The 12582-nt window shown below is 38.0% G+C and overlaps 1 protein-coding gene across 1 annotated transcript in view; it reads left to right on the top strand.

Moving 5' to 3' along the window:
• Positions 1–12582, top strand: part of LOC309978051 (olfactory receptor 5AP2-like) — a gene marked incomplete at both ends in the record, with an annotated part of 62365 nt that overhangs the window by 49371 nt on the left and 412 nt on the right. Inside the window, one exon of the mRNA XM_082864408.1 lies at positions 12239–12552. Coding sequence (XP_082720534.1) covers positions 12239–12552 — 314 coding nt within the window. The remainder of the gene's footprint in view (positions 1–12238; positions 12553–12582) is intronic.

Below are 12582 nucleotides of genomic sequence, written 5' to 3'. Positions count from 1 at the left end.
AGGCAACCCAATCCAAGAGTGGGCAGAAGACCTAGGTGGACATTTCTCCAAGGAAGATACACAGATTGCCAACGAACACATGAAAGGACGGTCAACATCACTAATCATTAGAGAAATGCAAGTCAAAACTACAATGAGGTATCACCTCACACCGACCAGAATGGCCATCATCAAAAAATCTACAAACAACAAATGCTGGAGAGGGTGTGGGGAAAAGGGAACCCTTTTGCATTGTTCGTGGGAATGTAAATTGGTGCTGCCACTGTGGAGAAAAGTATGGAGGTTCCTTAAAAAACTAAAAATAGTACTACCATACGACCCAGCAATCCCACTACTGGGCAGATACCCTGAGTAAACCATAATTCAAAAATAGTTATGTATCACGATGTTCATTGCAGCTCTATTTACAATAGCCAGGACATGGAAGCAACCTAAGTGTCCATCGACAGATGAATGGATAAAGGTGATGTGGCACATATATACAATGGAATATTACTCAGCCATAATAAGAAATGAAATTGAGTTATTTGTAGTGAGGTGGATGGATCTAGAGACTGTCATGCAGTGTGAAATAGGTCAGAAAGAGAAAAATAAATACCGTACACTAACATATACATATGAAATCTAAAAAAAAAGTGGTTCTGAAGAACCTAGGGGCAGGACAGGAATAAAGACACAGATGTAGAGAATGGACTTGAGGACACGGGGAGGGGAAGGGTAAGCTGGGACGAAGTGAGAGAGTGGCATGGACTTATATATACTACCAAATGTAAAATAGATAGCTAGTGGGAAGCAGCCACATAGCACAGGGAGATCAGCTCGGTGCTTTTTGACCACCTAGAGGGGTGGGATAGGGACAGTGAGAGGGAGACACAAGAGGGAGGGAATATGGGGATATATGTATATGTATAGCTGATTCACTTTGTTATAAAGCAGAAACTAACACACCATTGTAAAGCAATTATACTCCAATAACGATGTTAAAAAAAAAAAGATGGTGCTGTCTCATCCTTCATGACTTAATTTTTACACTTCAGCCAGAGAGAGAATACAATTGTTACTGGTTGAAATCCCCACTGTAAGTTTTGTAAATGTGGACAGTAAAACCAAGGCTGGAAATAATTGGAAACGTGTTGTAGAAAGAGAGCCTTAAATGCCAAACTGTGAAATGGGAAATTAATCCAGTAAGACTGGGAAGACACATGGGTATATTGAGAAGGGAGTGACACAGTGAGAACTTTGCTTCTCGATTGGGAAACAGAAACAAAACTTATTCTCAGGGTCCTTGTCCTTTGGGTTTCAATTATTAAGTGAAAACTACACCAAGATTGGGCCCTAGGTCTGACCCCTTTCTTACTATCTATGCGAAGATGCAAGTTACAGCAAGGAAAAAAGGCAAGAGTGGAAGATGTAGTATATCTGTTCTCTTTACAGCTTCCTGGGTTTTGCAGCCTTCCTTTTCTAGCTTCACTCAGTTTCACTGTCCTTTCCCATAATTTGGTAACCAGCCCTTAAGAGAGGGAATTTAAAATTCATAAATGTGGAGCAAAGAGCATTTTTTATGCCATAAAAGATCATTGAGGTTGAACAGAGACATTAGAGTTAACATTGACAATCACAAGTTGAGACCCTCACTAACCTGAAGGCAAGGTACTGCGCCAGAAGATCTCTCAGTGTAAATTCCTGTCCAGATTGCTGAGTCTGTGTCTTGGGAGTTCTGTCCTAGATGCCTTTTGGAAACCATGGGAGAGAAATCCCAGTGTAGTGACAAAATTCCTTCTCCAAGGGATGACTGATCTTCCTCAGCATCATTACCTTTGGTTTAACCCCTCTCTTTGGACTGTTCATCGTCTTGTATACTGTCATCATGATGGGGAACCTGGACATGGTCACTCTCATGGGGGTTAGTCTCAATTTATCTTTCAGTTCTGCCTAGATTTTGGCCATTCAGTTTCTCCATTCTCAAATTTCTAGCAAAGGTGTTTTCCAAGCCTGGGCTACCCTTCTCTTTCTGAGGTCCTAAAGCACAATGAGAATCTTAAGCATCTTGTGTATCACAGCGTTCTTTCTCTTAACATGAATGACCTGTGATGACTTTGTCACTATCTGTGGCCCTTTATTCTCCCTTGTCGCTAGTCCAAGAGATTCAACTGACCATCAACTCAGGAGTCCTCCCATCTCTTATATTCCACCCCTCCTTCTTCAGCTCTTACTTCTGCTCACTTCAGTGCCATTCCTCCCAAGTTCAAGCTAATTTCCAAAACATGATTTCCAGCTTTGAACTCCCTGATTTCACTAACTGCAATACAGTTCTTCTCAGCCTGTGCTATGGAATCACCTACCTCCACCCCACGATCCTGACATGGTTACTTCCTGGGAAGAGAGAGGGTGTTTTCTGGTTCTACAGTGAGGTGATCTCCATGCCAAAACAAAAGATCTGTAGAAAAAAGTTTTGATAGAATTTTTTTCAGAATTCCATCCATTATTCTTTTCCACCTGTTCAGATGAAGCTTTCATTAAAAGTTTTGAGGTATCACTAGTCTAGTTCATTAAAAATAAACAACATTTTACAATAGTCCCTTAATGTAGACTATATATTTTATGAAGTCCAATGAAGTAACACATTTCATATCAAAGGCATTGCTTTTAATACACTACCATTAATGGAATATTTGCTTGAAGGTAAGAGGTGTGTTTATATCTTTATGATTAAAGTGTTAATGTGCAAATAAGGGCTTGTTTTCTTGTCTCTGATGAGTCTCAGAAATTTCTACATGACTCACATAGGTACAAACTTGTACTATCTGCTTCAGTAGCATAGCTGGTTCCCATATTATGATCCCATGGAAACAAAGTTCCTTATATAGTAAATTGAGGTTCAGATAGGTTATATCCCAAGGTCAACACAGATGGTGTGGTGGTGCTGGGATTGTAACCTTTTTTGTTTGTTTCCCAAGCTTCTGCTCCTTGCACTACTTATTTCTAACCTGATATCAGGGAGTATGTCCATTAAATGGGGATTTTCTTGGTGGTATATCATTCATAGGGTGCTTTAAAATATCTTGAAATTTTAAGTGGCTTGATTGACCATTTGGACTTCAGAGATTGTGAAAGACTTAAACCTCACATATAGCAACAAAGGCAGCATGCTCTTTGAATCAACCATTTGGAACTGAAATGTGATGTTTATTTTAGCTGAAGCAAAATAAAAATATTACATCTCTCCAGTCATAATGGAAGTCAGTGAGAAAATATGATTTTCTATATGGTAGGCTGTTCACTTTACATTCAACTTGTTATGAATGCATTTAATCTATAACCCCTGAATGACTGGTACCTAATTTCCTCCTGCAATCACTTACATATTTCCTTGTTGTACAATAAATTTTAAGGTCACCAGTCCCCATTGCTAGGATAGTGCACTGCATGAGCTCAGAAGGCACTTCATAAGTATCCAATGACTTTATCTCTGGCTCATGTTTCTCTATTTCCCAAGTCCTTTCATTCCACCACTAGCAGGTCTAATCCACAACATGGTAATCATAAACATCTTGACCTCCCTTTAGTTAGTAATGTTGTCAAATGACTTTATTCTGTTGGCTGTAAACCATTTACATCCAAATGCATTTGTCTGAAACTGTAAGAGCTTCCAGGGAGAGCTTCCAGGGCAGAAATGTTTTTTGTTTGTTTTGCTGAGTAGTTAGTATTCCATTGTATGGCTGTACCACAGTTTGTTTTACCACTCATCCATTGAAGGATGTTTAGATTGTTTCCAATTTTTCACTATTATGAACAAAACTGTTATAAACAATTGTATATAAAATTTTATCTGAGTATAAGTTTTCATTTCTCTAAGAAAAATTACCAAGAGTACAATTGCTTGGTCATATGGCAGGTGCATTTTTAACATGATAAGAAACTTCCAATAAGTTTTCTAGAGTGGCTGTACCATTTTGCATTCCCAAGAACAACATATAAGAATTCCAGTTGCTCCACATTCTCACCAGACTAGTATTCCAAAAGACATTCTAATAGGTGTATAGTGTTATCTTGTTTTTAATTTGCATCTGCCTAATAACAAATGATGTTAAATATCTTCCCCTGTGCTTATTTTATCTGTATATTCTCTTCAGTGAAATGTCTGCTTATGCCCTTTGCCCATTTTTTAATTGGATTGTTTTTTTGGTGTTGAGTTTTCAGAGTTATTTATATATCCTGGATACAAGTCCCTTGTCGGATGTATGAATTGCAAATATTTTCTCCCAGTCTTTGTCTTTTCATCTTCATGGCAGCACCTTTGACAGAGAAAAAGTTCTTAATTTTAACAAAGAACTTATTTATTTTTTTCTTTTACATATCATGGTTTTCATTTCCTTTCTAAGAACTTTTGCCTAAACTCAGATTATATGTTTTCTCCTATGTTTTCCATAAGCTTTAAAGCTTTACATTTTATATTTATATCTATGCACCATTTGGAATTAATTTTTGTATCAGGTGTGAAGTTGAGGTCAGAGTTCATTTTTATTTTTTCCATATGAATGGCCGTTTGTTCCATTTGATGAAAAGACTACAATTCCTCCAATGAATTGCTTTTATACCTTTGTCAAAGACCAAATGGCCACATTTGCATGGGTCTATTTCTCAACTATCTATTCTGGTCCATTGATCCAAGGTTCTATTCGTTTGCCAATGCATACTGCATTCATTACTGTAGATTTATTCAAAGTTTTAAAACCTGTTAGTGTGAGTCCTTCAACTTTGTTCTTTTTCTCAAAATTGTTTTAGCGATTTTATTTTCTTTTTCCTTTTATATAAAATTTAGAATATGGAAATTCCTATTGTCTATAGTAACAATAACCACAAAATTCTGCTGGGATTTTCATTGCTATTGCATTAAATTTATAGGTTACTTTGGGGAGAATTGGCATCTTTATTACATTGAATCCTCCAATCCATGCTCATGGTATGTCTCACCATTTATATCTTCCTTGAAATCTTTCATCAGAATTTTATAGTTGTCAGCATACAAATCCTATACAAGTTTGTTATATTAATACTTGGCAATTTCTTTTTTGGACCCATTTAAAATGATATACATATATTTTCAAAATTTTTACTTCTAATTGTTCATTGCTTGAATTTAGAAATACAATTAACTGTTTGCAGATGACATGATACTACACACAGAAAATTCTAAAGATGCCACCAGAAAACTACTAGAGTGCACCAATGAATTCAGTAAAGTTGCATGATATAAAATTAATATACAGAAATCTGTTACATTTCTATACACTAATAATGATGTATCAGGAAGAGAAATTAAGAAACAATCCCATTTACCATCACATCAAAAAGAATAAAATACCTAGGAATAAACCTACCTAAGGAGGCAAAAGACCTGTACTCCAAAAACTATAAGACACTGATGAAAGAAATTAAGGCAGACACAAATAAGACTTCCCTGCTGGTCCAGTGGTTAAGACTCTGCACTCCCAATGCAGGAGGTATGAGTTGAATCCCTGGTCAGGGAACTAAGATCCTGCATGCCACACTGCATGGCCAAAAACTAGAACAAATAATTTTAAAATTTGTATGGGAACACAAAAGACCCTACATAGCCAAAACAATCTTGAGAAAGAAGAACAGAGCTGGAGGAATCATGCTTCCTGATTTCCGACTATACTACAAAGCTATGATAATCAAAACAGTATGGTACTGGCACAAAAATAGATACATAGATCAATGGAACAGGATAGAGAGCCCATAAATAAACCCACACACTTATGGTCAATTAATCTATGACAAAGGAGGCAAGAATATACAATGGAGAAAAGATGGCCTCTTCAATAAGTGGTGCTGGGAAAACTGGACAGCTACATTTAAAGGAATGAAATTAGAACATTCTCTAACACCATACACAAAAATAAACTCAAAATGGATTAAAGACGTAAATGTAAGCCCAGATACTATAAAACTCCTAGAGGAAAACATAAGCAGAACACTTTTTAACATAAATCACAGCAATATATTTTTTGGATCCGTCTCCTGAAGTAAAGGAAATAAAAGCAAAAATAAACTAATTAAACTTAAAAGTTTCTGCATAGCAAAGGAAACAATTGAGAAAGTAAAAAGACAACCTACTGAATGGGATAAAATACTTCCAAATGATAAGGGATTAATATCCAACATATATAAACCGCTCATACAACTCAACATCAAAAAAACAAACAACCTGATTAACAAATGGGCAGAAGAACTGAATAGACAATTTTCCACAGAGGAAATGCAGATGGCCAACAGGAACATGAAAAGATACTCAACATCCCTAATCATCAGGGAAATGCAAATCAAGACCACAATGAGATATCACCTCACACCTGTCAGAATGGCTATTTTCAAAAAGACCAAAAATAACAAATGTTGGCAAGGATGTAGAGAAAAGGGAACCTTCATACACTGTTGGTGGGAATGTAAATCGGTGCAGCCACCATGGAAAACAGTATGGATGTTTCTCAGAAAGCTAAAAATAGAATTACCATATGACCCAGCAATCACTCTCCTGGGTATATATCCAAAAAAACCAAAAACACACACTAATTCAAAAAGGTACATGCACCCCAATGTTCATAGCAGCATTATTTACAATTGCCAAGATATGGAAGAAATCTAGGTGTCCATCAGCAGATGAATGGATAAAGAAGACATGGTATATATATGCAGTGGAATACTACTCAGCCATAAAAAGAATGAAATTTTGCCATTTGCAGCAACATGGATGGAGGTGGAGGGCATTACGCTAAGTGAAATAAGTCAGACAGGGAAAGAAAAATACTGTATGATATCACTTATATGTGGAATCTAAAAATTACAACAAGCTAGTGAATATAACAAAAAAGAATCAGACTCACAAATATAGAACAAACTAGTGGTTACCAGTGAAGGTGGGGAGAGGGGCAACATAGGGGTGGGGGAGTGGGAGGCACAAACTGTTGGGTGTAAGACAGGCTCAAGAATGTATTGTACAACACGGGGAATATAGCCAATATTTTGCAATAACTGTAAATGGAAAGTAACATTTAAAAATTGTGTAAAATATTTAAAAAATACAAAGAGGGGAAACACATTTGGGTATCATCAAGACTATTCCTCATGTCCTCCAGAAATGCATGGCACAGATGGAGAAATGTCAGAAAGGTCACTCACTTTGGCATTGCAAGGAAGGAAATGCTTTCAGTGAGGCATAAATCCACAGCCTTCATAATTTGGAGAACTAATTTACTCCATTGCCCCTATCAAATAGTTAGGGATGGTGCAATGCTCACTAATAAACACCTATGAGAAAAAAACAGGGACTACACTGATGCCATTGTTAGAAATCCTTATAAGTTAGGCATTTTATGGCACATCACAATTTTTCTTCTAGCCATTGAGAGATATTTGGAGTTTGAGAAGTAGTTAGTGTGCAAGGCTGAGTGCCCAGAAGGTATTGCATCTACGGTATTCAAATGTCTACAGGCAGTGACAATGGATAAAGACATCCCCATTAATATATCACAACATGGGAAAGAGATACAGGTCTCTACATGAAAATTTGGTCTGCTGGCACATTACTTCATTCGTCCCTGAGCATTAATGAGTTAGCCTTTAAGTTGTTATCCCATAACCTCCATTTCAGCAAAGGCTGCAGTCGTGATGAACAAAATGGCTCATTTTACCCTGTGCGGTGTAATGCCCCAAGATAATGAAATTTGGGGGCAGCATTCTTCAATACATGACGTGAGTCAGCCCATCATGCCATAACAGAAGCTCATAAACTGGTTCAAATATCACCTAATGTACCACAATTTAACTTGAAGAAAAAAATAGTTTCTCCTTTAAATGGCTACAAAATCTGCACAGCCAAGCAACAGAATTAAACGAATCTGCCCACAAGAGACATGTCTATAAAGTCTAGTTTTTAAACAATTTTCTTGCTTTAAAATCAATAGCTTTAGCCCGTAAAATGCATAACAACTTGGTATTTTCTATAAAAGCTGCTAATGAGCCAGCACCAAAGGAGACTGAAGCTGCTTTTGCCTTCCAAATGAGAGACTATGTGTGCATGTGTGTGAGCACATCCACACGTATGCATGTATTGGGGAGTGGGAATGGAGTGTATGCAGGGGATATTATTAATTTACTATTGATTTTGTATTCCCAGGTCCTAACACAATGAAAAGCATATGACAGGTATTTAATAAACATTTATTGAATAGAAAAAATAAAACAAATGCATAGAACCAAATCCAGTCTGATAAAAAATGAAACAGTATGGTACAAGGCAGCTGGCTGCCACATATATCTCAGGTACAAGTGTATGTTATTAGAACACTGAGTGGCACTTAGAGACTTTACTGACCACATAAAAACTAATTAAATAATTCCTTAATGTTTAAAGTAATTTATAGTTTATAATCAGAGTAAAAGGTTGAGTAAACAAGGTAATATGACAGATCATAAAATGAGAAATATATTCTTACTACCATCTTCTGTATTGGTCATTTATCCTTAATTCCTAGAATTCGCATGTTTGGGGAAACAACTGGTATTTTAATTATGGGTAAGACTTTTTAATATGACTAAGAATGTATTTTAGATAAAAAGTTTATAACACGATATATCTCATAGTCAAGTTGATTCTTCCAACTCTTCCCAAAACATCTCAGTGGTGACTAGAGGTCCCCCAACTCTCAGTATGAGTCAGTGAAAACACCCAATTGGGGATGGCTCTGCTTACTGCTTCAGCCATGTTGGACATCACAGCTGCTCAGTCCTTGAGCTTACTTTCCTCAGCATCTCAGGAGACCAGTTACAAAGACAGAAACTTTGCTATATTAATAATTCTGCCAATTACACAGAAAAGGCCAAGCCTGGAGGGGGAAGTGGGGAGGGAAGTATAACTTGGAGCTTAGTTCCAGAGGCTTTACTGTTGTGGGCACACAAACTTATCTGCGCTTGCCAAGGGAACATCTGGAGAAAAGCCCAACCACTGATGCTGAGCTGAAGCATTTTCAATGAGTACAGAAACAGAAAAGTGGCTGGTGGATATTTGTGACTTCTAGAGACATTCAAAGAATAAAGGTGGGTGATAAAGGACAGGGGTGCTTGCAGATTAAACTTTGAATGTCCCACATATTCAGTCATTCCTAGTCAACTTTCTTCCACCTGGAGACGGCAGCTCTGGGTAGAATCTAGGAGACCTCGGTTCTGTTCCTGACAATGTCACTAAGCATCTGGGTGTACTCTGGACTCTGTATGGCTGGCTTCTTTCCATTCAGATTCTAGCTCCTAATATCAACTCCTCAGGCAGGTTTTACCTTCCACTCTACCTAATGTTGCCTTTCCAAACTCTGAGTTCTCTCTATTCCGTTAGCTTGTTTGGTTTTCTTTATAATTTTATTATTCAAATATTATTTATGTATTTGTTTGTTGGTTGGTTGGTTGGCCATCTCTTCCTTTAGATTGTAAAGTCCATGAGAATACCCGTCATGCCTATCACATTGCCTGGAACACACCAAGCATCCAATGAATATTAGTTGAGTGAATGAATGCATGCATGTCCAAGAACAAAGTACATAACTTTTTGTGGCTTCAATTCATCATCTATAAAATTAAGAGAAACCATCTTGATTATTTCCAAGATTAGCATGATAACAGAGAAAGGATAGATTTGTAAATCCCTTAGGAAAAACTAACAATCTCTAATTGTATGACTCTATATTTAGAAAAGACAACATGGATACAACAATAGCATTAGAATATTGCAGAACCATATTTGAATGTAGATTCTCCCACTTAACAACTATGAGATCTTGAGCAAGGCACTGAAATTCTCCAAGCCTCAGTTGCCTGGTTTGTAAGGTGGAAATGCTAATAATAGTAGTTACTTGCTAAGGTGGTTAAGAAGATTAAGTAAAATGATTTATGTCAATCACCCAGCATAATGTGTGGCACTTACTAGGTACTTTATTAATGGTATTTATTAATATATTCAGGATAATATTTAAAATTTTAACAACCAGTACTATGTACTGTGGAAATTTCAGTTCCCAAAGATGGCCATAAAGGTGACTTTAACGGAACACCAGCCAAAAGCAGGCAGCCACAACTTTGGAGGGGCAGAAGGACAACAAGCATTAACTTACAGGTTGCTGGAGGATAATCTAATTTTCTCTTGCAGGGTCTCCCTTGTAGCCCACAAGAACAGGGAGGCCAGTGTTGTGAAAGCCAAGGTGTGCTGGCAGGTGTCAGGGAAACACCCAGGGAGGAGGAGGCTCAAAAGCAGCAATTTAGCAATCGTCATAGAACTTTTTAAAAGTTGACATGGCTATCCCAGTGCATGCTTTCTGAATATTTGCCCTGACTATATTTATCTTTACAAAGCATTTTCCTGGAGACTCTCCTTGGATCTTTGCAGTAATCTTGTGAGTACAGAAGAGCGAGTGTTATTATGCCCATTTTACAGGTGAAGATACTATGACCCAGAAAGGACTTACCAAATTCTATAGAGCAAAAAATAGTATGGAATCAGAACTCAAACCCAGATATTCTGAGTCTAAATCCAATGATATAAATTCTCTGTGCAATGCTATAATTTGTCCTTCACTGTCTCAGCTCTTAACAGGAAAAACAATATTAAAATAAAGTATGGTTAGGCATTGTCAATCTTCCTGACTAATAGAAAGGATAGAAATGGCCCTAAGCAGAATTCAACATTGTGATTTCTAAGCTGCTCCCTGTGTTCTGACAGGGATATGGATTCCATGTTTCTGAAAGAAGAGAGGTCAGAGGCTGTTACCTACTCCAAGTGGAAGGAATACTGTAGACCGGACACCTGGGTTCGAGTTCTGGCACTTCCATCAAATCCCGGGACAACTTTGGGCAAATTACTCCCTTTTTGATGTCCTGATTTCTGGATTTCTCCCTCTTGAAAACAGTATTAGATCTTGAAAATCAGTATTAGCTTAGAGTAGTAGTTCTCACCCTTTTTACTGCCTCAACACACTGGAGAATCACAACACAATGAGTAGTAACAGGAGCTAAGTTAGGGAAGGATTCTTAAGGAGGCAAATGGGAGAATCTAAAAGGGGCCTCTGTGTGGTTTGAACAGACAAACTAGGAGATTCCCAATCATTATAAAAGCTACCACATGCCTAGTGTCCACCAGACACTGTGCTAAGTGCTTTACATGAATTATTTCATCTTCACAGTAAATTAATGAAGTAGGAAAATTTTGGTACTGTCATATTAAAGGTGAGGAAACTGAAGCTCAGATAGGTTAACTAGCTTGTCTAAGGTCACACAGCTAGTAAGCCATAGTATTGGATTCTAACCCCCCTATAATTGATCCTGGAGCTTGCCCTCTTACCTCTATATTTTATTGTTTTATATTATATTCCCCCTCCACTCATCCCCTGCTGTCCCTCAAACACACAACTGATAATGAAAAAACTAGTAAGTTTGTAGAGTCCCTCCCATGTCTAAGATTTGTGTCCTTGACTTTATATTCAGGTTAAACTTTAGCTGAGGACAGGTTCGGTGCTGGGAAGAAGAAGTATGTAGAAGGAGGAAGAAAATTAGGATTCACTGAGTACCTGCTTTCTTCCCATGCCTTGCTAGATATTTTACATACACCTACCATCACCTTTAGTCCTTACAACCAGTCTTACAAGATTGGTATTTTATCCCTGTTTACAAAGAAGACTCAGAGAGGTTAAGACACTCCCCCAAGGTCACAGAGAAAATAAGTGCCAAAATTTGAGATTAAGGACCATTCTTCTGACTTCAAATTCCATTCTCATACCTTTAAACCTTGTATACAATAGGCTGGAGGGTAGCAAGAAATAAGTGAGCCAGGATCAAGTATTTGTCACAGTTGACACACACAACTGTGTGTGTCATGCCCTAGGTAGCCAGGACCAGATCCTACAGGTCTCTGTTTAAGGACTTGAGCTGTACACGTCTCCCTATTGTCATGCATATCCCTCCTGCAGACCTGCAGTGGCCCAATGGGAGCAGGCAATGCCAGTGAGTTGAGTGAATTCTTCCTTGTGGGCTTCACCAATGAGCTTCAGCTTCAGCCCATCCTCCTTGCCCTCTTCTTCCTCATCTATGCAGTCACAGTAGTTGGAAACCTGGGCCTCCTTGTTCTCATTGTGGTGAGCTCCCGACTCCACACTCCCATGTATTTCTTCTTCAGCAACCTGTCCTTTATTGATTTATGTTATTCTTCCATTACCATCCCCAAAATGTTGATGGGGTTTTTCTCTGGTTGCCAAACCATCTCCTTCTCTGGTTGTGTGGTCCAGACAAGCTGCTTTGTGATCTTTGCTGTCACTGAGTTCTTCCTCTTGGCCTCCATGGCCTATGACCACTATGTGGCCATCTGCAGCCCTCTGCTCTACCATATCATCATATTTCCAAGGTTCTATTTGCAGCTAGTGGCTGCCAGCTATGCAGTGGGCCTAATGAACACAGTGCTCCTCACTAGCACAACCTTTCATCTGGCCTTCTGTAAGTCCCATGTCATCACTCATTACTTCT

Source organism: Leucopleurus acutus (assembly GCF_964270905.1).
Source record: "Leucopleurus acutus genome assembly, chromosome: X".
NCBI lineage: Eukaryota > Metazoa > Chordata > Mammalia > Artiodactyla > Delphinidae > Leucopleurus > Leucopleurus acutus.
The sequence above is the reverse complement of the archived record's forward strand: the minus strand, read 5'-3'. Positions and strand labels throughout refer to the sequence as shown.